General features: G+C 38.8%; 2 protein-coding genes across 10 annotated transcripts in view; one reads left to right on the top strand and one right to left on the bottom strand.

Annotated features, from left to right (window-relative positions):
• The window catches only part of ZNF277 (zinc finger protein 277), a 46,686-nt gene that overhangs the window by 16,477 nt on the left and 5,842 nt on the right, over nt 1–24,367 (top strand). The window contains exons 2-8 of one of the 2 annotated variants that reach the window (XM_085513739.1): nt 2,586–2,787; nt 5,444–5,532; nt 7,365–7,447; nt 9,269–9,408; nt 18,097–18,188; nt 19,523–19,633; nt 20,831–20,963. In XM_085513739.1, the coding sequence (XP_085369865.1) occupies nt 18,157–18,188; nt 19,523–19,633; nt 20,831–20,963 (276 nt within the window). In that variant the 5' untranslated portion in view covers nt 2,586–2,787; nt 5,444–5,532; nt 7,365–7,447; nt 9,269–9,408; nt 18,097–18,156. The remainder of the gene's footprint in view (nt 1–2,585; nt 2,788–5,443; nt 5,533–7,364; nt 7,448–9,268; nt 9,409–18,096; nt 18,189–19,522; nt 19,634–20,830; nt 20,964–24,367) is intronic. The other variant, XM_015854068.2, reaches the window with a different exon arrangement.
• LOC146762326 (uncharacterized) overlaps nt 22,825–24,367 on the bottom strand; it is a 42,521-nt gene continuing 40,978 nt past the window's right edge. For 4 of the 8 annotated variants that reach the window (XR_014933786.1, XR_014933762.1, XR_014933758.1 and 1 more), the window contains one exon: nt 22,825–22,961. Coding sequence is in view for 1 of the 8 variants with exons in the window: in XM_085513799.1 (XP_085369925.1) it covers nt 22,956–22,961 (6 nt within the window). In the remaining 7 variants the exon portion in view is untranslated. The remainder of the gene's footprint in view (nt 22,962–24,367) is intronic. The other 4 variants (XR_014933750.1, XR_014933779.1, XR_014933761.1 and 1 more) reach the window with 1 other exon arrangement.

Here is a 24,367-nt window from a genome sequence, read left to right as displayed (position 1 = left end):
TTTTCAGAGAATATATTCCTGGAGTCTTTTATTTCTAGTAATTTACATTTTTAGCTCTGAATTAGCTGTAAAAGACTACAGTTTTATCTGTCACTGCTAAAGGTTGAACAACATGATGTCAGCTGTCAGCTGTCAATTCTGTAAATGAGAGGGGTTTTCTCAGCTCCTGAATAAGGTGGACTTGGCTTGAAGTCTTCAAATCTACTTACATAACAGACATGCTGGTTTTGCATTAGGTAGAATAGGAAAACTCAGAGGTGAAGGGATGATTTGGCAGAAACTTGATGGAGGGGTTTTACAGAGAACCGTGTGCTGTGCTGTTCACCACAGGCACAAATAAGAAGGGAATTGCATGATGCATTTTGCTGTTCTTTTATTTTTCAAGTTACAAGCAGCAGGGCCAACTGAAGCACTGCAGAAGAATCTCCTGGTATTTGAATGAACTAAACAACAAAAATGCTCTTCATTGTTAACAAATGAGGAATCATACACTTGGGTGTGAATACAAAGGGCATGTCCACTGTCATGTATGTTAATAAGTGATACATGTTTCTGAAACTCTGAAAACTGAATGGTCAAGAATGATCCTAAAAGCAAGTAACTTGCTTGGAAAAGAAAAGAAATAGAGAAGAGACTGAGCAGAGGTTGTGCTGATTCAGAAATCCATCTTCTTCCATTCTTGTTTTCTCACTCCTCCCCCCACATAAAGAGAGTGGAGTAGAACAGGCAAAGGGCTGAACAAGGGCAGCAGGGAGTGAATGGCCATGAGGAGAATGTGAAGTGCTACTACCGGTTTGGATAGGTGCTAACAGAAAGACACACTCCATAAGTGCTGAAACAAATCTGTGAAAGAAAAATCTGCTAAGTGCTGTTAGACCAAGGCACAGACATAGCTTAAACTCCTCACCCTCATATTTCTGTGAGATTCTGCTGTCTGTGTGATCACTGTTGTTTTTACCCATTTTCCCAAGGCATTTGCTTCCTGCTACCGTCAGACAGGCTACTGGCACTGGGTGGATGCTTAATCTAACCCTGTGAAGTCAATGTCATGACAGGAGATTCTGTGAGAAGCTTACAGCTTTTCTCTCATTTTCCTGTGACTGCATGTGAGAAGTGCATCCCAGTGCCCTCCCTCCCTGCTAAGCTCTCATCTGTTCTTCAGAGTTCAGCAGCTTTTCTCCAGTACCTGTGGCCACTCAGCTTAAAACGTAGCAAAATTAGCTGCTTTTTTCAGAGATTTTGATAATGCGAGTAGATTTTTATGTTCTATTTTGATGTTCGTGTTATGTACTAATCCATTAACTTCTGTGCTAAAGGCTGTGGCCTTTGTTCTGCTCTGTGCATTTATCCTCTTGTTCAGCGTTCTCTTGCAGCAGATGAGCACAAAGGTATTTTCAGGGATTCTTTTTTACTTCGCCTCCTCCTGTAAGTGCCTTTGAAATAAATTGCATAAGCTTTGAAATAAATTGTGTAAGCTTCTTCAGTTGCCACACTGGTCCAGCAGTCAATATTTAAGTAATTCTCTTTCAGTATTAGCCACACTCTTTGGGCATCAATATTTCACCCCGGTTTATTCCTGCTGTCACTCACCTCTGCACTGAAGGATTAACAGATCTGTCCTCCAAGTCCAATTCCTCAGGTTCAAACAATTGCTTCTGGCTAGTACTCATGCTGAGTAACTGCATCAGCTCCTTGTCTGTGTCACACACAAATTCCTGCCTTACGCACCTGTCTCTCAAAAGTCAATTTGATGAGGCAGACAGGCTTTTGATTATTTGGACTTCTGAATGTTCAAATAGGTCACTGCAAGAGATCTACACCTAAAATGAGCAGAAAGCATTCCAGGTGCTTATAGGGCAGAGCTGAACTGGCTGGCAGAGTATCTGCTTAGTTCACTTGGCGTTGTTAAGAGTCAGCAAATGCAAGAGAAATTAAGTTGCTCTACTTTTCACTGTAAACACATTTTAATGATGCTTCAGGCTATAAACCAATACTGTAAGAATGCAATACCCGAGAATCTTGCAGCTAAAAAGTTTTGCTTAGAAATGCTGACCCTTTTGATAGGATTGCTGTGTCATTGAGAGTAGCAGCTGCTGTTCTTAAAATAGGAAAAATTGGAACAATTTATACAATCCCAGTGTGATAAAGAAATGTCTGGGGGAAAGAGAATAGGCTGAAGTGCAGGTAAAGCTGGCAGAAGAGAAATGTCAGGAGCAGCTGTATTGCTGCAGGTAACCGTGTGTTGTGCAGTACCATCGCTCCGTGCTGTGCAGTTTTACCAGGTAAATGGAATTCAGTGTATCACACCCAGCAGTCTTCTACCAACACACTGCCTTACCAGAGTGTTTTATATTTTCATATGGCATGAGTAGAAGCCTTAACAGTTGTGCAGGGCAGATTTTGTGTTCCACGAAAGCACCATAGAACTGAAGAAACTGGTTTTTCTATGTTTTTGTACCCTCTTCCCCTTGTGGCTCCCAGCAGCTCCTGCTTACCTCAGGCAGCAGCCAGCACACACTGCAACTGAAAATTTGTCACTTAGTCAAAACTAATTCAATTATTTTTTCAATTTGTCTTAAATACAGAGTGTATTTTGGAGCCTCTATCTCTACCAGAAAGTCCAGCATGTCCCGATGGTGTTGCTGCTGTAGAAAGTTCTCCCTCTGTGCCTTGCATTTTCTGTGAAGAATGCTATGTCTTAGCAGAACAAAACCAGCTCCTGAAGCACATGATAATTGAACACAAGCTTGTCATTGCAGATGTGAAACTGGTTGCAGATTTTAAAAGGTATGGGATGTACTGCTTATACTAGATGTGTGTGTGATAGTATATAAAGCTGCAGAAAACAAGAGATTGTCTTTCTAAAATATTTGTTTTACAGTAGTTTGTTGTATGGCTACAACACAGGGCAATTCCTCCATTAGAAATTCTTTGTCATATCCTAGGGACTTCTCAGCTCTTGTTACTGACCAGCAAGCTAGAGAGCTGTTTATTTCATAAAGCGCACTCCAGACAGTCAACTCTTCCATTTCTTTGTCTTATTTGCATAGGAAAGGATTATTTCTACCACTATATGATGTCCTAAAGCTGTATGGTGTACAGAAGCTGCTCAGCACGAGCTTCCATGTTCTGGGGTGCCCTGTCTTAGGGATGCCAGTATTTCCCCACAGAAATCACATTTAATCCTTAACTGTACTTCACAGGTCTGTGATCAACACGTAACTGTGACTCCTACAGCTGTGTCACTGATCACCTCAGCAGGATCACATTTGGCTTGCTTTCTTATAATGTCCTGCAGTAGCTGGCACAGCCCCAGCTGGCTTGTGATTTCAGAGACTGGACACTTGTTTGGCATTTTGCTTCCACACACAAGGATGTATGGTGCTGTCAGTAAGCTAGACAGTACCTACCAATTTGTAGCTAGCTCTATTGCAGTGTTTAGATGTTAGGCGGCTGATTTCTTAACTAGGAGGAGTTTTCTGGTAGGCCTTCCCTGACAAGTTACTCAGCCAAAGACAGTGATTTGTGTCTAATCTTCAAGATGAAAAAAAATTAAATATTAGGGTGAAATTTGGGAAGATAAAAACCATATAAATCCTTAGTCCGACGCATGAGTTTAACATTGCTTTAAATTGAAGACTGATGCTCGTTTTTGTTTGGTTTTGTGCTGAAAGCAGCAGAACAAGAATTCAGTGTTCTTCAGAGATAATGCTGTTTTCCTCAAATAAATAAAGGGATCAGAACTGCTCAGTAATGGAATGCCAGCTTAAGTGTGCTTGGGGGATTATTCTGGGTTACTAAAAATGTATTTTAAAACCACCTCTTCAAGAAAATGCCAATTTAGGGTTTTTTTTTATTTTATTTATTTATTTTGGCTGTTAATGCAATTGGAAGGTATCCAGATGTTATAGAAAATGGCCCCAGGATGTGAAGTCATGGAGCTGTTATTCTGAAGCATGTCTTCTTTGCTGCACCAGTTATTAGCAAATAAGTCTGATACTGTGAACAAAAAGACAAGTATATTCTAAGGTGTTTAACTGAAGTGTGGAGACTAAGGGAAAGAAATACAAATGCATAACATTATGTATACGTAATATATTCAGCATTGAGTTACAGCCACTCTTACTTACGCATTTATTGACAGAATAACAAGAACTGAAGGGTCCTGGGAAGAGCAATGCTAATGTACAACTTTTTTTTCTTAAGCTTGGAAAAATAGCCATAAGTTGGCAGTAAGAGAAGGGGTAGAAATGAGAAGAATAAGCTTTCAACACATGCATGATATAGAGGTCACTGACTGCTTTTTCTCTTAACCTGGAAGTGTGACAAGGTGTTGGCTTTATCTGAGCATCGATTCTTTAAGTTGTGATGTTATGATAGCAAGTCGCTTATAAGCTTCGTGACACAGAAATTATGGTACAATGAGTCTGTATAAATGGTGTTTGCTTATTTCACTGCAGGGGTCAGACTAGGTGACATCTTGAAATCCATTCAGTTGCGCATTTATGTCCTAAAAACTCCAGAAGTCTTTATGATGGCATGTCAGTAGGAAGCAGCCAGTGAGTAGCTAGCCTTTACCTGACCAATGCTGTCACGATTACTGTCATGCACCAGTCATAAATATAAATGTAAACATGCACTTAAGCAGTTCCCAATTCATCATTATTATAAAATTCTGAATATAAGTACGAGGGCTGCTTTACTCCTTTCATCATAGAACTGAGTGTGAGTTTTTTTGTTACACAGTAGTTTCTGTTTCAATTGGAGCCTGATCTCTGATGGGGTCTGTTAATGGTGCTATAGCAAACTCTGATACTGCAGGCATGCTTTTAAACAACTGCTGATGGGTTAAACTTTCAAGATGTGTTTAGAGCATTCCTTATTCTGCCTGCTACCCCACCCCCTGCTGCTCGGGGACTTCATTTTTCTGTCTTCCTAGTTGTCTGCCAAGCTACAGCTTTCACTAACTCCATGGGAGACCTGCCAAGACATCACTTTTGACAAGCTGGTGTTTTTACTGAGTTTCAGATACTTGCCTGCATCTTACAGAACACCAGCCTCAATATTTTGGGAATTTGAGAGTACTCTGTGGTATATCTTTTCAGTAAAGATGCACCTGAATGGCATATCTGTCTGAAGTTATGAATAGGTCACAGTGTTCATGTAAAGCTAAATGTAAGTCTTTCATTTTGATAGGGTACTTGAGACCAGGTTTAATGAAGCTGAGTAAATTTAATGAATTGGAAAACCAGATTAAAGGGGGAAAGTACTGAGAGGATTTAAAGGGGAAAAAAACAAAAACAAAATTAAAAAAAAAAAACCCTCTACCAAGATCTCTAAGAATTTAGAGAATGAAAGATATGAGACCAGATCAGCTGTTTGTTAAACCTCATTCTTATTCATTCTTATTTCTTCACTAATCACCTCCCCCTTGTTTGTAAAGATACATCTTATATTGGAAGAAGAGGTTTGCAGAACAGCCTGTCACAGACTTCTGTAGTGTGATAAGAACAAATTCGGAAGCTCCCTTAGGTAAGTATATTGCTTATTTACTTTTGTCCAGATCACATGATAATGACATGCTTTGATGAAGTCAAATGTGAAGCATACTCACACTAAGTCAGAATACAGCTGAAAACTGCATATTTAACTGTACCCTTTTGAAGGATTGCAACGTGCTTCAATACTGTGCTAATTAAGGATTAACTCAACTCCAGGCCAAACTGGCCAAATTGGGGTCAGTTGCACATCATGGCATTGAAGCGGTGCTGATCCTCATCATGGCTAGAGAGGCCATGGTACCTACTGCAAACATTATCTCTGACTGTCCTGGAAATGTGGAAGAACGTTCACAGGGAACTGTCTTCCCAGATTCACCCTCCTATTGATTCACAAGCTATTGGCTTGTGCTACTGGCTTCTTCTCTGCAGCAGGGCCACAGTCACATTGCCTTTCCCCTGTTCCTGTGCTTACTGCCCCAGAAATGCTGGGAGAAAATCCCTTCACATAGGGGTAAAGGACCTGCAATCTTCTGCACTCTGACACAAGACCAGGTCTGTACAGCTCTGGCCCTGTTTGACAGTCCATGGTAAGGACAGAGGCTGACTGTACAAAAGAAGTTTTTCTCAGGCGTAAACCAAAACTTACAAAATGTGGGAATAAATTTCCTGTTGTGAACTTCACACCTTCTGTTCTAGGTAAATGTGATTCTTTGGCTTCCCGTTTTGTAACAGAAATACATAATTTACCTAAAATCAGATAGGAGAACATTAGGGCTTTTCTGCATCTTTAATACTCCATGGAGAACTCAGAGGAAAAATGCATGCAGCAAGTGCCAGAGATGGGTGGAAATAAAGTGTTTTAATTGAAATGCTTTTTAAGAAAATTGTCCTAGAAAATGTGGAAATGATTTGGAAGACTGTAATTACCTTTATCTCACACGTGAGTAATTGTGCTGCTGAAATTTTAACACCTACCACTCAATTTGAAAAATGTGGATCAAGCACCTTGAAGGCCAGGCCTTGCCACAGTTGTAATCCAGCAGTAGCCATTCCAGGGAATAATGGGAATATTTTGTTAACTTTAATGATGAGCTCTTTGAGATGTAATATGTCAGAAATCAGGAGTTCTGTCTTGTTTTGTATGGGACTCTGTGTAAAAAGATGGGGAGGTCTGAAATCTACCAAGTTTTAAATGGCGAAAGAACTATTAATGGTTCAGCCCACTAACCACATAATTCTTTCATTAATAAATCAGTAACTTTCATATGCAAAATATTTTTTTAGTGTTCATGTAATTCTTATGGGTTAAGTAGTTTTAAGGTAATTTGTTGTGATATATACTTGCAGATCAAATGTGATCTGACTGTAAAAGGTGACGTTGGCAGGGCAGACTATACCAAATGATAACCACTGCAAATTGGTAATTATTTGGAAAATAAGTGATAAATCCCACATGAAAAATAGAGTTTAAAGTAATTTCATTTTTCTTTCATGCTGTCTTCAGACTGTGACTAATCTCAGTGATTAAAATTACTTTATGTCTCCAGAAGAACCAACATAAAAGAGAATAAAGGTGGTAGTGTGGAGAACCTATGCAAGACATTTGTCTTTATACTGCGATATAAATGGTGTGAATTCAATTCAGTTTAAGATCAGACACATACACATAATGGCCGATGCAAGGTTTTTGAGTAATTGTGTACAAATATTTAAGCATGTTTCACTAAATTATGTAATTAAAATAGCTGACTTTTATAGATTTCAAAAGTCATTGCATCCAAGATTCAGTTGATTATATACCACAAATGTTCAAAACCACAGCAAGCTCCCGTGCCTTACCTACACTTCCTGATCTCTTAACAGAAGAACAGGACAATTATTTTCTTCTTTGTGATGTCTTGCCAGAAGACAGATTACTTAGAGAACAGCTTCAGCAAAAGAGACTGGTAAGAAATTACACTTACTTCATTTTGAAGGTAAACAGTTCCATTGTATAATATATGGGAATGCAGAGGGTGTTTTAAAGTTAAAGCATTTTTTGTTAAACTGCAAAGTGAGCTTTTTTTTCTTAGTTCATTTCCTTAGCTGCTACAGAAGAGCACAGAAACTCCTTGTTTATAGATTTTTTCCATGGAATAAATTTACAGGTTGTGTGTCAGTGTTCCACAGGAGTGGAAAATATGCCCAGAGCACAAGAAATGGCTGAGTGTGCTGAATGTTCTGCTTCTTGAAAGAATCTGCAGCACACTAACACACTATCTGTTGTGTATTCATTTACATCTAGAGAGGTTAGCAAAATAAAACTCAGTGTGTAATATTGTGAAATGGGAAGGTAACACTTAAAAAAAATATTAAAACAAGTTGTTCTTGTGCATTCAAGTGCTTTGACTCAAATTGCTTTAATTCACACTCACACATTCCTGTGCACCAAGATGCATGATGGGAGGAAGTCTGGCCAGGATAATTTCTGACAGTTATTGAGTCCTCATGAAACCCTCTGGAGTTCTTGCCTGGTGATGACAACATAGTCCTTTGGACAGATCTCTCGTATCTTAGAAGTTATCAGTTTTGATTGGGTGATCCTTTGGTTTAAGCTCTCACTCACTTCAGCTTCACAGAATCACAGAATGACCCAGGTTGGAAGGGACCTCAAGGATCATATAGTTCCAGCTCCACTGTCTAGTAGGGCCACCAAACAAACACATTTACTAGATCAGGTTGCCCAGGGCCCTGTCCAACCTGGCCTTGAACACCTCCAAGGACGGGGCATCCACAACCTCCCTGGGCAGCCTGTTCCAGGGCCTAACCACTCTCCTAGTGAAGAACTTCCCCCTAACATCCAACTTAAATCTTCCCTCTTTTAACTTAAAACCATTTCCCTGTGTCCTGCTATTGTCAGCTTCCATGAGTCTTAGTCCAGGTTGCTGATCAATGTTATGTTTTGTTTTGTCTTCTTGTTTGAAATGCACTTATGAAGTCTGTTTTGCTCCTTACATTAATTTAAAGCAAATCTTCTGTGATGCACGGATGAGTAAGGAGCTTGGAATTTGATTCGGCAAAGGAAGTCAAGGATAACAAGAAAGGCTTTTCTAAGTATGTCAGTAGTAAAAAGAGGACTAGGGAAATGTGAATACTCTACTGAATGAGATAGGTTTCCTGGTAATACAGGATGCTGAGAAGGCAGAGATACTGAACACCTTTTTTCATGCAGTCTTTACTACTAAGACTGCTCCTTAGGAATGGAAGACTTCCCTTTGGTCAAGCAGGGTACAGTCAGAGACCATCTAGCCAAAATCAGTGGACATGAATCCGTGGGCCTTGATGGTATGCACCCACATGAGCTGAGGGATCTAACATGGGTGACCACTGAACTGCTCTCTATCATCTTGGAAAACAGAAAAGGTCCCTGAAGACTAGAGGACAGCCAGCATCACATTGGTATTCAAAAAGGGCAAGAAGAAGCAATTACAGGCCAGTCAGTCTCACCTTCTATGATGTCATGAGCAGCTGGGTAGATGCAGAGTGAGTAGTGGATGCTGGGTAGCTTGACTTCAGCAAGGTGTTTGATGCTGTTTCACACAGCATCCTTGTAATGAAGCTTAGAAAGTGTGAGATAGATGAATGAACAGTGAGATGGACTGAGAACTGGCTGACAGGCAGAGCTCAAGAGATATATTCAGTGGTGCAGGGTCTAAATGGCACCCTGTAACTAGTGGTGTTCCCCAGAGGTCAGTACTTGATCCAGTCTTGTTCAATATCTTCTTCAGTGACCTGTATGAAAGGATAGAATACACACTCAGCAAGTTTACTGATGAAACAAAGCTGGGAAGAGTGACTGACAACACCAGAAGTCTGTGCCATTCAGCAAGACCTGGACAAACTGGACTGCTGAGCAGAGAGGAATCTGGTGAGGTTTAACAAGAGCAAATGTGTAGTCCTGCACATGGGGAGAAATTACTGTATGCATCATTATACCTTAGGGGATGACCTGCTGGAGAGGAGATCTACAGAGAAGGACCTAGGTGTTAGGTTGGCCATGAGCCAGCAGTGTGCCCTTGTGGCCAAGAAGGCCAGTAGTATGCTGGGGTGCGTTAAAAGATACATGGCCAGCAGGTTGAGAGAGGTGATCCTCTCCATCTACTCTACACTAGTGTGGCCACATCTGGAATATTGTGTCCATTTCTGGGCTCCCAAGTTAAAAAGACAGTCCAGTGAAGGATGACAAAGATTATTGAGGGCCTGGAGCATCTCCTATACATGGGACTCTTCAGTCTGGAAAAGGGAAGGCTGAGAAGGCATCTCATAACTGTTTATAAATATCTAAAGTGTGTGAGTCAGGTCAATGGGGACACACTTGTTTCAGTGGCAAGCAACAATAAAACAAGGGGCAACAGGCAGAAACTGGAACACAGGAAGTTCTGCAGTAGTGCAGGTAAGAACTTTACTGTCAGAGTGATGGAGCATTGTAACAGGCTGCCCATAGAGGTTGTGGAGTCTCCTTATCTGGAGATATTCAAGACCTACCCGGATGCCTACCTGTGTGACCTGCTGCAGGGACTCTGCTTTCACAGGGTGTTGGATTTGATGAAGTCTTAAGATCCCTTTGAACTCCTACAATTCTGTGAGCCTGTGATGTGCAAGGCTTTCGCCTAAAGCAACTGCTGCTTTTGTTTGCCACCTAATTAAGTTATAAAAGAAAGAGTTACACATTCTTACTATGGTGTGAAATAACCTTTACTATAAATACTGCTTTAGGTATCAGAATTGTATCTTGAGTTTTTACAGAAAGTTTTTCTGAAATCAAGCTCCTGCTATAGTTGCAGCTAAAGGATTCACAGGTTTAGTTAAGGCATTAAAGTCTGTTTAGTATTTTATTTCCTTTGCTGAAGTCTGAGTGTTGACTTGCAAGTTAAATACTTATTTTGCTTTGCAAAGCCTTTTATCTCTAGACAAGTCTAGCAATGAAGAGTGAGCTGGCAAGTGGGCTCATGTGAGTTGCACAGAATAATGACCAGAACCACAAAACTGCTGGTGATTTTTCTGCAGTCTTTGAACCCTGACTGCTGTCTCCGACAGTAGGCTCAAACAAGGACAAATGCTATCTTTAAAATGTGCTAGCTAAAGCACCAGTATAGGAGTATTTTAGGCTGCATTGCAGCAGGGGAGCTAGCCAAGGTGGATGTCATGCCGAGACATTATGGTGACTGTGATGTATTGAGAGAGACCAAGGAATGAGGCTATCTGGGTTAGAGTGCAGCTCACTAAAATAGCTGACAAGGGTACGTAATAAAAAACAGATATGGTCTTTTGCAAAAACACGGTTTTAACAAAGAATTACTGGTTGTGAAGATCAGTAGTGGAAACAGGCAAGGCAGTCTTGGAGACCAAACTCAAGATAGTAGGAAAGGCAGTTTCATTATAGGTTCTTGAGCTTCTCTTTAAGATTTTTCTCTAAAAAGTAAAAACCCCAAACCTATTTTTTGAAAATTTACGCTTCCTACCACAACGAGGACCTTGTGCTGCCGTCATGTTTATATCCACTCTTCTGTCACGTGGCTGGTAGTTTTAGCTGAAGAGGCTGCACTTCCACCCTGTATAGCAGTCTTCACAAGAAGTGGAGGAGGGACAAAGAGGTGTTTAAAATACAGAGCTGTACAGGTTTCCTAGGATGAGTTGCTTCTATTTCACTATTTTTTCACTAGCTTAAACTGGGATAAGTTTCAAGAAGCTGAAGGTATGCACTGAAAGAGATTGAGGTGCTGGTCTGATATGGCCTATTCCACCACCTGAAGGGCTTACAGAGCAGTTAACAGTAGCGGTAGCATGTCAGTACCTACAAAGTTGAAGTTCTGTTGGTCCTCTTTCCCTGTTTGAAGTTCTGTATTTAATGACTTCTCTCAGGTCCTTTGGAACTTTGCCCATCCTCCACAGGCTTTTGAAGAACATTGTTCTTTTTGAAGAAATTGTTTTATTTAATTTCATGACTCTTCTGTATATTCCGTAAGATTTGAATATATACAACATTGAGCGTAAAACCCTTTTTTGGTTTTGTTTATCTGCTTCTTTTGTTTTAAATAAGTTTTGTTAATGGTCTTGATGTAATTAACCTTTCCTGCAAAGACTTATCCTAGGAATTGTAGGCATTCCTATTTTTGTCTATAGCTGGTCTCTTACTACTTTAAGGAATAAGGAAGTTTGCTGCTTTTATTTGCTGTTTACTTCTAATGGATGAGGGGGGTGATGTTTTCTGCTACTGCATTTTACTGTGCTATCCTGACTTAATCTTCTTTCTTTCCTCTTAGTTTAAAAAAAACTTTACCTCCAGCTTCAGCTTAGTAGTAGTTCAGTGTATAGTTCAGCCTACATATTATTTCAGCCTATGGTATACATCTACTGCAATTTATCCTTCTTTTTCCTTTCCATCATCTTTGCATAGTTATTTAGTTTTTAGCATATCCTGAAGATCTTACTCTCTTTTCAAATTGTCAGCTTCTTGAACAAGCAGTAAGAATGTCTTCCGCATCAGTGTCACAGTACCCTTCAAAATGACCTGAGTAATCTGTTCCGTCACTGATTATGGGCTCTTGAAGCATAGGTTCTAGCTTCTACCTGTTCAGCATGTAACTCAACTCAGGAAGAGACAAGAGGAAGCATCTGAGAACAAGTAGTGGAGCTAAGGAGGTAGTCCCTTACAGCTATTCCAATTAATTAGTCTTTGCCACTGGTTATTTAGAACTTGAGCTCTGCAGTCAAGGCTGGAATCTAGGGTGTAAGGAATTAAAAAGACATTTTGCCTATTTCGGAGAGGCAGCTTGCCATATAAAGCAAGTCAGGAGAATGTGCCTCAGAGATTTCACAACAAATTTGTAACATCCGTATTACAGTCCTGAGACTCACCAGTAATTATGCCAATTAAGTTATAGTTCAGTCTTTGTACTATATTTTTTAATTTTAATTTGCCTAGGATCTGGCATTATCCAACTTGTTTTCCTTACGTTCTTTCCCCACCACCACCACCACCACCATTTTTTCCCAACGACCTGGTTTCCTGGTAGATCACAACTCTTATTTCTCTCTGGGTTTTTGTTGCTGTCCTTTCAGACCAAGTCTAAAAATCCCCCCACTTAGCTGACAAGCTGGTGTCCTAAGATGCTCCTTCCCTTTTTTGCCAAGAGGTCTGTGTTTCCCTTGCCATATGATGATATTCTTAAAAGCTCCCTATTTTGTTACTGTTTTTACAGCTATTCATTCCTCTCCAGAACATACTGCTATACATACATACATGTTGCTGTCATACACCTCTGCCTTGAACTCAGCCAAAAAGATTCAGGAAGATGCTGCTCGTTTCCTTTCCTACTTTGTTCTCCTTTTGCAGAGTTTTGTGGTAACATTCTGACAGTACTGAAGTAAAATCATAAATGCCAACCTGAGTGTTCTGCCTGTACCATAAACTTGAATACTCTCAATTTCAACCACAGGGGGACAGCCTCTCTAAGATGATGGTAGATCATTGCCCTGTTGTTTCATCTCTTTCCCAGAAGCAGATTTCCATGACATCATCCTTCATTTCTTAGTCTTTGATATGCAGTTCTGTCTGTCCAGCCAGCAGGGCTCCATTTATGGAGCTCCAGGACTATGTATGAATTTTCAAATTCACTGCATTGTAAGGGAAAGCGTGTGAAGTAGTCAGCAAATGTGTTTATGTTGTTGGTACGACAGCTGATTTCAAAGGTGTTGAATGTTCTCTGGGCTGGAGGTCCTATCCTGACAAATACATGGTATTTCCTTGTACCTTAAGCTCCTTCCTGAAGCACTTATCCTTCAGGTGTGTCTGATAATGTTAAAGAAAAGGCACCTTGCACGAGATACCATTGACGAAGACTCAGTAATGATTACAGAACTTCTTTTTCTGTACTCAGGAGGCAAGAGAGTAATGTTTGAAGTGGCAGAGTCGAACTCAGAGATCAGTAAGGAGAGAAGATGAATATAGAAGTTAGGGTGCAGGTTGTTGATAGACAGCTATGATGGCATGTCTTTATTAAAAGTTTCTGACACCATAGTTCTTTATAATTCCTTTTTTGTTTGTTTGTTTGTTTGTTTTATTACTTAGCAGCCACAGGCACAACCTGGAACTCATCAGCCAATCTTTGAGAGAACTGTAGGCACAAAAACAAATTTAATTCTCTTTCTCTAAGGATCGTTTATCCTGCAGGTATATATAATTGTCAGACTTGGCAAGTGTTCAGAGTCTCAGGTCTCACCAGTCCCAGTATTTGTTACTGAGTGCTGTACTGTTGGTTTTGTGGGTATTTTTCCATTGGCAGTAAAGTATATAAGCAGCTTCTTGTGATATGTCAGCAGGATTCTTTTATTTTGTTGTGTCAGTTTTTTTTCAAACCAGAATCTGTTTCTCCCGGTTCCTTTGCCTACAGCGATAGCTAATTTCTCTGAACACACAGCAGGGAAGTGTAACTCTTACTTAAATTGGAAGAAACTAGAACTAAAGACCCACACTGTGTATTTGAGAGATCACCTAGGAGGGCTTGATAAAATATGTGTTCTTATTGTCTCTGTTGTTATTCAGATCCAAATTCACACCCACTTGCTGCCTCTTGCAGTATCCTATTTCCCATGCAGACAGTCTGATTTCAGTAGTATTAATGAGTCAGTTATCGTAACAGCAAAGAGTGGGGCTTGTAATTTTGCATTTTTTGGAGCAGGGAGTGTGGCAACATGTTCAGTGCAGCAGGACTCTGCTGATTCAGATGTTTGAGTGCTTCACATTCAAACCATTGGGAAGTTTCCTCTTCAAAGAAGCAACTTCAGACAAACTACTTCCTCAGGTATTGCATAGCTTATAACAAGACAGATTCCAACAAGAATCCTGATACCTCAGAGCAGTTTTTCCCTAATCCAACCCAGTACTGAAATACTTGCATAAAGCTGTGTATGCTTCAGTCTTTGGACCATAGTCTTTAGATTGTCTTGTCAAGGTTCAGGGCAGTAAAAGATTTTACTGCTGGTTCCATTTTACAGGCTGAATTTCAGATTCCAGTCTTCCACTTTGCAAGTGGTTCCTGGACTGAGGAACAGTAAGTTCTCATCTCTTTGCAGCCATAGCTCACTGCATGATCTGGTCCCAAACTGCGATGTAATCTATCTCTAGGTGTAATCTAAAGAAGTACTTCCTGCTTATTATCTTACCTCTCAGAAGTGCTGTGTTTACAAAAGACACAGAATTTTAGAGAAAGAAGTAATGTTTTTTGTCAGAGCAACTGATGTACTTGGAAGAAACAGGCAGACCACCAGTTTCTTAAGGTTGCACACGAGCAGCAAAGCTTGAGCAGAGTGCTCACTGTGAATAGTTGTTCTATGTAATAGACCAGAGCTACGCATTTGAAAGGTAAATTGTTTGTTAGTAAAGAATTGTATGCTAAAATGCAGTGCTCTGCAAGCAGTGAAGTAAAACAATTTAGCATCTCAGTTACAGTATAAGATGGAGAGAGAGGTAGCAGGATCAGAAGAGTCTTATGTGTCTTGAAACTAACTGTCCTGAGTCCCTGGCTTTTGGTTCTGATGGAGCTGGTTCCCAGTCTTACCTTGTGAAGGTATGTCTTGAATGTATTTTGAATACAGACAAGAAACAAAATAATTGTTTAGGGAAAAGTGCTTACTAGCTTAACTATTCATTTCTGATCTCTGACTATGAGTGTAAACTCTTGCTGATGCATAGTGCTTAAGCACAGAAGTGAAAAAAAAAATGGTAATTTCATCCAAAATATTGCTTCCAGTGAGAGAAACAGGCACATTTTTCAGGAACATTTTAAATTGTCACTTCCCAGGAGCAAGACTGAACTCCTCATAACCTCAGACTGAGCGTCAGAATGTGTGCGGCATTTTTTAGACTCCAGGTTACAAATTTTCATGCAAATGATCGAATTTATTTCATATTAACAGCTTAGAGTGGTGATATATTTAAAAATGATTGTCCTGCTATGAACACTTGTACATCCTTACCATGTTCTTCTTGCTTGGTTCTTTTAGTTAAAACACAGCAGAGATATGATCTTATAATTTGTCTGGATTGGTTAATAGATAATAATAGATAATTGATAGTAGATAATAGTCTCGTGCGGGTTGGAAGGGACCTTAGAGATCATCGAGTCCAACCCCCCAGGATTTGAGCCTCTGTGTAGCAGAGCGGCACTTCTACCACTTGCGCCACAGGGGGATTCGAACCTGGGCCTCTGGTGTTGCAACGCGGCATTCCTATATAACTGTGAACTGTAGAAGAGTTTGTGCCCACAGAGAAAAAATGGAATTAGATTAATGGCTGCTTCACAAGTAGTTTGACAATCTTCATTGAAGTAATGCATTTTTTTTAGTGTATCACACAGTATGATGGGAAGATGGAAAAATGAATAGCTGACAGAACTGCTGAGAAAAGATAAAAAGAGATGGGCATCAGGAATTATTCATCAAACAGTATCAATATTGTACGCTAATTGCCTGAAGTCAGACTCTGGCATTTGAGTCACTTACTGTTCTAATGTTTTGGTGTATCTGTCTGTACTCAGCTCTTATTCATTGTGGGAAAATAAAATTAACGTATGTTCAGTTTGTTATCTGTTCAACTTTTCCTTTAGTAACTTTGTCCTCTTATTCTCTGACATTTTGATAAGAAACGGTGTCCTAAAAACTTCTGGAAAATCCTCATAGCTGAAATGTTTATGGTTTTTTTCCTAATATAACAAAGGAGTAATGCTAACAGTTCTAGAGATTTAGAAACTGGTGTAGGTAGATAAAGTAAATTGTTCATTTCCTGCCTCACAATTTGAGTTTAAATTTGGTTTAAATTTTGAACGTGAGCATCTTTGATTAGAAAGACCATAGAAGTTTTATGCAAAACTCTACTTGCTATACCGTCAAAGTACCAGTAATGGCCTTTAAGGGTGTTTGGGAGTGTCATTAGAGAATAGTTCTGTACTTGATTTGAGCCACTGCTTTCAATTCCTCACCTCTGCAAGTGCCAGAATTGATTTCTGTCTTAGAAAGTACCCGCTAGCAATGAATGATATGAACAAATGATAAAAGGAGTGTCTACATTGGAAAATAGTTTTTAAATTCCACCAGGACCATCTGTAAAGCAGTGGTGCTGTGTTAGACAAGGCCTCTTAGCTGCCAGGCATGCTCATGTAGGGGGAAACCAGAAGGCTGAAGAGCGGAGTAAGAGGAGCAGCATCTGACTGAAGGACGCAGTGCTCTTCTCATTCCCCCTCAGGCACAGCTGTGAATCGAAGCTCCCCAGGGCTCCAATGAGCAGTTCGTAGGAAGCGGGAATCAACGTTTATGCAGCCAAGTGTCAAGTATTGTAGAACACTTCTTCTCTCACAGTAGAGTACGATTACTAAGTTGTGATAAAATGGCATTAATGGGTGAGTAAGGTGCTGTCCTAACACTCAGGTTGTGTGTGATATCTTTTGATTTCCTTATAGACTGTTTCTAGCGTGTTCTGCAAGTTATATAAACTTATAAGTTTATATATTATTCAAGTTTTATAAGTTATATAAACTTTTCTCTTTTAATTTATTTTTCTATCTGCTGTGGAGTTTACCTGCTGTCCAGAGCTTAGTGTGAATTTACACGCAAAATAGTACTGAAGAGGTAGGTCAGAAACACAAAGCCTCACTATTGCGGGCTTTAAGGAGATAAAGAGATTGAGAAAATCTCCTAAAAAATTCAGTCAGGATCCCAAACATTGGAGAGCAGACAGTAGCGTGTCTGCATAGCACAGGAAATAAACGCATTAGTTGTCAGTTCGTAAAACACAAGCACAAGGCAGTGTACTGTTAGGCTGGAGTAATCCAAGCACTGACTCCCTCATGTCCCAAATGATCGAGGCCTTTCCATCTGAAGTGTGTGGTAACTCCTCAGTAGAAATGTGTCACTTGCTGTGTGATTTTGTTATTGTTAGGAGAATTGTGGTCAGGTGTTGTCAGTCAGGTCAAGTGTCTGGCCAATTGCTCTAAGTTAAACAAGGTTAGTGGTAAAGGAGATTAATCAGCTTCTCCTTTTGTATGAGTTTATTGCTTGCCACAGCTCCTTGCAGAAACCACCACCCTTTGTCATCATTCTTTGTCAGGAAGAGGTCTAGTAGTCTGCCTGTGATTAGATGTGTAAAAGGAACATTATCATTCCACTGAGGCTTATGTGGTTACCCAGAAACTTGCTCCCTGATAGCAAGGATAAATCCGAACTTAAGAAGAGACAATGAAGTGTTATGTTATGTAAATAATCATTTAAACAGCTGCGAAAAATATCTCCGTGAGTTATATTTCCTACCACAGAACTTGCATAATACTTGGAGTATTTTACTGGAACTTCACTGGAGCACACATTGCATTTGGAAGAACTGCTGTTTATTTTGTGAGGAAATTCCCCCTCTTCCAATACTTACCTCAGGTTTCTGTCAGCAGATTTTCATTTTGTATGGTCATTGGTACCATTAAGTATAAGGAGGTATAATACTTAGATGATAAAATGATTGTTATTTTTTATCTGAATAATTGTATCTGTTTTGTTTTGTTTTTCATAGAGAGAAATTCTAGAGCAGCAACAACGAGAGAGATATGACACAAGCTTTCATGGCACGTGTATGTTCTGTGATGAGGAATTCACAGGAAATAGGTTTGTTTATTGAACTGTTTGCTTTTAGTTTATCTGCTCATCTTCTTTGTTTATGATTTTAACGTTGTCAAGCCAGTTAATGCCTAATGGTAGGAGTCATAGCCTAGAATTATTTTGGGGTTATTGTTTACGTATTTCTTTCAGCTACTATTTTAAGTGGACGCTTCCCACTTCTCAGTCCTTAAATTATTCCAGTACAACTTTGTGTAATTATATGGTAAGTTGGAGTTGAGAACAAAACCATTCTAAAGAGAGAGTTTTTCAGCAGTAGTTTTGGTGTCCAGGAGACCTGTTTAAGCCAGCATGGTTGGTTAAAAAAAATACACTTATCTAAACACATTTTCCTGTTTAAATTCACACTGGTTGAATGATGTTTAAAGCTAGAATGAAAAAGGAAAAATGGAGTGAGAATGGAGTGGTCTGCAGCACCGGTCAAGTACAAGCAGAAGGTCTATTTACTTATTTATACACAGTTTCAACTGGAGGAAATGAGTATTGTCCCTGAATGTCTGACTGCATGGGTAGCTCTGGTAGTCTGAAAAGACAGAAGAACCTGTGGTTGTGTCCCTACAGATTTTCCCAATTTGGAGCGAGAGTCCTATTCTCTTTACTGACAGATGTAGTGAACTTCAGATCATTCAGCATCCAAGAACGTTGCTTCCTGCTTACTCTTGGGTCTGACAAACAGTGGTTTGAAAATTGCACTTGGACTGTCACAAGAGGAAGGTTCAGCAATGTCTGTGCTTGGATTTTTCTCTAGTCCCTAAAGGCTGAGGCTGATGAATAGAGACGTCTGACACCAAAGTAATTAACCAGTGCACTTCTATTAGAAGAATATCTTACTTTAATGTTCATTATGTTAGTTCATGAACACTTTTGAGTGCTTTTTGTGTTGCTAGTGCTGCATGAAGCAACATTGCTATAGAAGGATGTCACCCAAGAAACTGTTTCGTTAACCAACATAGAAGAAACTAACAAATGGCTTTTTAGAATGTTTCTTAAGACCATTGTTCGACACATGCAATTTGCTTATTCAAATTAATAAATGAGATTTGCTAAGTGAGGGTCAAAATAAAACTGTGTTGTAATTTTCATTAAAAAGATTATATGGTATGTGTGCAAATTAGCCAGTTGAAATGTCACTGAACATACAGTAGATCTGAAATTGAATACTTCTCATTTGTTTCTTTTCTAGCTGTGGCAGCAACACTGTTATTGTTTATTCAGTGTTGACTTTGCATTTTTAGAGCAGTTGTCATATTTCAAGTCACTAACTGCATAATTCTCATGTGTATTCGTAAATACATAATGTTCTTTTTGAATGTCTTTTGTAGATCTGTCCTTCTCAATCATATGGCAAGAGAGCATGCTTTTAACATTGGGCTGCCAGATAACATTGTGAATTGCTATGAGTTCTTGGCTGTATTACAGGAGAAGCTTGACAAGTAGGTTGGTTTTTTGTTGTTATTGTATTTAAATGAACTTGAATGATATTTCATTTAACCTTGGAATTACGTTGGGTTTAAATTAATTCAGTATTCACGGTTAGGCAATAGGAAACAGAGAGAATGTAACTTTCTCATGGTTATCGTAGAACAGTTTGATTTATTGAAAGTTCATTCATAATACTTTGTAGTACATTTTGGCTGTGGTAATGGTTACAGGCAGTGCTTTTCTTATTATATACTGCAGTTTCCACTGACGTCTATAGTAGCATACACCCTTTTCTCATATCTGCTGGAGTCAGTGATCTCCTTTATCACTGTAACCATCTTTTTGTTAAACATCTCTTTAATCACTTAACATATAGTTATTGTACCAGTGATCTCTTTTGTATAAGTGTATATGTATCAATAATATGTGAGGTGTTTGGTATCTCCCTTCTCTACTGCTTTTAGAGTATATCCCAGAGCAGAACAGGGAGGGCAATCAATGTACATGTCGATTCAGAACCATGTAAATCTGAGATGGCTGAAGAAGTTAAAAAGAGAAGAACTTCTTTGGGAGAAGAACTTTGATAGCAAAGACCGACAAACAGTTAAATTTGTGGGGGTTTTTTCAAGTGTGTATGTGCCCTTTATTGATTTAATATGAAGTATGCCACTCATATAAATTGGACTCTAGAAAAACATGTACGTCCTTAAGACTGAAACTGCTGCTTTAAGAAGCTTACTAGATTTTAATACAATCTGTAACTAAAGATTCTAGGAGAAATTTGTGTAAATCTTAAGCTTTGCAATTAACAGCAACAAAACAGGGATTCGTGGAAACAATTACTCATGCGTTAGACTCTAGTGTAAATGGATGCCAAGCTGAGAGTTCATTTTTTAACCAATCAGTAGCCCTCTCATGTTCTGATGGGGTGATTTTGGTAAAGCAGCCTCTTTTCTCATTTTACATGTGGAGGAAACTGTAAACCTTTTTTTTTGTGTCTGTTGTTTTTGGTAGGTGCTGTGTTACCTGCATGTATAATGACTCTTCTGTGATCTAAGAATAGGTTTTTTTGCAAATAAATTAATTTTCCTTTTCCTTTAGCTTGCTCTCAGAATTAGCCTTACTGTGTACATCTCCAACTCATTTAAGGATATTATCTTTTACTGTTTTTATGTAAATGTGCTGACCTGTTTGTCTTTTTATTTTAGTTTGCAGTGTTTGTACTGTGAAAAAGTCTTCAGAGACAAAAACACACTGAAAGATCACATGAGAAAGAAGCAGCATCGCCGAATCAATGCCAAAAACAAAGAATATGACAGATTTTATATCATTAATTACTTGGTAAGAGGTTCTATAAATCAACTAAAGAGCTGCAGACAATGTCTTTTAAAAAGTGAGTAACTCCATTTCAGCAATTAGTAGAAAGGTCAAAAATCAAGTGAAGGACTCTTAAGAAATATGCTCGTTTATGGTACGATAATCTGGATAATCGTTAAACTAAGGAATGGTAAACATTTGTTGTTGCGAATTGATTCTGAGAGATGCAAGAATGCTGCTTGAAGAGATGTTAATCATCATGTCATTAGTGCTCAGTCTTTGCTTTAAGTATCAGAAGGGAAAATGAGATGAGTAATGAAATAAATGGGGATCTAACTTGAATGCTATTGGCTTTGAGCTTGTTTTCTACAAACCTTAGTCTGGAAGTGCTCTTCAGAGTATAAATTAGATGCAGAGAGGAGGAAAGTGAAAGATATAGAGACGAGAGAAAAAGTAAGTGTTTGCTCTTAGCCTCCAGGTAGGTGTATGCTTTTAGGTATTACTATTTTTTATCTCACATCTGTGAGTGTGTAATGCATGTGTGTAACAAATTTTCACTTGCTGTCTTCAGCTCTTGAATATAAGAGATTCTTCAAAAAGTTTCTGCACTCTCCCAGAAATAGCTGCATTTCACAGTCTGCGTGCAACCTGCATGTATTAATATTCAGGTTATAAATGATTTTTTCAGGCACCTTGACTTTCTTGCCTACTCTTTCCATTTAATCTCTCCTTTGGTTTTACTCCAATCAAGAAGTTGTATATCTAAAGTGCTGATAAGTCCCTCCTACCCCAGGTGGAGTGAATTCCCTTTGTGATCCTGTATATCTTCCTTCCAAAGATTAGTGATCTGAAACCTTATTTTCCTTTCCAGAAATGTGAATACCACTTTAAAAACTTTAAACTTGCTTTAAAACTGATCCGTATTTGCTGCATAGTGGTGAAAAAGTTATGAAGTTCTGCATGTTGAATGTTCTCACCTTCTCAACAGAACTTAGTAGTCACTTTTTCCTTGAAAGTTAACAGACTCAAATTTTAGGTTTTAATTGTTTTAAGTGATTTTGTTAGCTTTATTCTTCTTAAACCAGCCTGAAATAATTCAGATAATGGCCAGTTATTGGCATAACTTAGAGACATATTTTTCACATCCTTGATATTACAGAGAGAGGATGGCAAATGTCATTCGAATAAAAAATGTCAAACCACCAGGATGTTTAAAATTAGCAGGCAAATGTATGTGTAAGAATTCTGAGGGTGAGCTTCTAGTGCAGCTTCTGGGACTTACTTGTAGTGATCACAGTTCTTTCTCTGACTGTGTGCCCTCTGCTGCAGACGTTGTTTTTGGTTTTTTTTGCACACATTTATTTTGTCTTTCACTGCATTCTACCCAGCTGACTGCTTCTACTCCATTTCTGATCCTCCACAGTGTCTCTGTATCAGAATTTCTGACATTTCTTCTTTAAAGTAAGGGATTTTTTTAAATAAAAAAGTTGAAAAACTCTGCCTTGAACACGTACAGAGTAGCTCACTATGTGGTGTGTATTTGCACACTGTTAACATGGGATCAAATTATTCATTAACATGAAAATGTTAGAATTGTCCTATGTTGTGTAAAGCACATGTTCTCATGTTTTGGTAAACCCTTTATTTTTGCACACGGTAGGAAAAGAAATGAATGGAAGAACTTTAATTTGTTCACTGAGGGTTCAGTAGATTGTCCTTATATGTAAGGAGAAATACTGTTATTGTCTACAGCACACATGTAGTCTACAGTAGACAAAACTAATGTGATAATAAGACTTTTTTCAATCTTGAATTAAAATTCACTGAATTCTGGATGCTATGCAAGGCGTGTTTTCTAATGACTTGAAGTCATTTTACTTCCTCTCCCCGACCTCCTCACATTTTACGACAGGATTTTCTTTTCTGATGAATATTATCGAGCTTTACTGGCCTTTCAAGAAGTCTTAAGTATCTCTTCGTCCCGTTGCCCCAGATGTGCAGGGGAATTACGCAGTTTCACACCTACAAACACAGACTGAATATTTTATTTGAATTGACAGATACACTTTCAGTATTTACTAAAGATTTAATCTTGACCAAAAGATTTAAACTTGCTCACAACCAAACTTAAATTTATTTATTTATTGTATGTTTGAATTTGGGAATGTAATAAAGATCTTCCCCTATGCCTGTCTAGTCCAGTTTGTTTGCATCATAAAGACATTCTGAGACTGAGTAGGTCTCTAATGGAAAATATCAATCTTATCCACTTTACTTTAAGGATGTGTTTTTTATCAGCAACTGAATTTTAAGGGATTTAGATAATTATTTAGTGCAAGCATCTTACAGACGCCTTTTAAAGCGAAGCTGTATATATGTTAATGTCGGGGTTTTTTTCTCCTCTATATATTATCTTCACCAAGCACCGTGTAAAATAGTCTTTTTAAGCTAGAACTGGCAGTTTCCTTTATTTTGTACTGAGGGGTTCTAAAACCTCTTTGTTCAGATGTTCTGAGAGTGCCCATGGCATTGCCTTGTGATCTTCTGGGTGGTTCTTTCTGGATAATTTTAAGTTGATGGCAAAACTCCCATTGACTTTTTTTAGAGCAGTAGGTCTTCCCTTCATTCTTTCTGTCCATCCACTCAACTTTTGTTTTAACTTGAAGTTTTAGTGAAGCTATGAGGGTACGTTTTCATAACATAGGTTATATTTTTTGTTTGTCAGTAATTTGTTCCCCAAAATCTTCTATTTGGTATGGCAATGAACAACTTAATTACTAAGTACTTACTGCATTAGAATGGGAGCTTTGCAATGATGCAAATGACTCAAAAGCCACTGGTGTCACTTTCACAGTGGATTTGGAGGTCTTTTTTAAGTATTGCTTAAGTATGAAATAGGATATCAGAGCTATTCCACAATGCTTGAATTATAAATTGGGAAGAGAAAAATAAAATCAGGCTGAAGAACTGAGCAGCAAAGTATCTCATAGATATGTTTAGCTTACTTTATTTTTCTCTTCTCCAAAAAAAAGCTTCCACTGTAGTTTTCTCTGTGCCTTTCTTAGCCTGTGTCCCCATGAGTCATCTCACACCAAAGATCAACTAAAAATAGGAAGGGAAGAACTCTGGAGTCTGCGATACCTCCTGGGAGTCAGAAAAGAACAAGGCAGTAGTAAAACTCTCCCATTCCAGCCCAGAAAACTGAGGCTGACCTAAACTAAGTGGGCCTACCTTTGTGTATTTGAGAGATGGTCGCTATCAACACTTTAAGCATAGAGTATCTGTTGTAGCAAGTGATGTTTATTTTCAAATCGTCTAATGGCACTTATCTGTAGTAATGTAATTTCACCATCATGAATGTGCATATGACTAAGTTAGACAGCCTGAAAATGCTGCCTATCACCTACTAGAAAACTTGTTTTCAAAAA

Source organism: Coturnix japonica, chromosome 1 (genome assembly GCF_054131305.1).
Source record: "Coturnix japonica strain WE chromosome 1, WE-NBRP24, whole genome shotgun sequence".
In the NCBI taxonomy this organism is placed as follows: Eukaryota; Metazoa; Chordata; class Aves; order Galliformes; family Phasianidae; genus Coturnix; species Coturnix japonica.
Note: the sequence above shows the minus strand (reverse complement) of the source record. Positions and strands in the feature narration are given on the sequence as shown.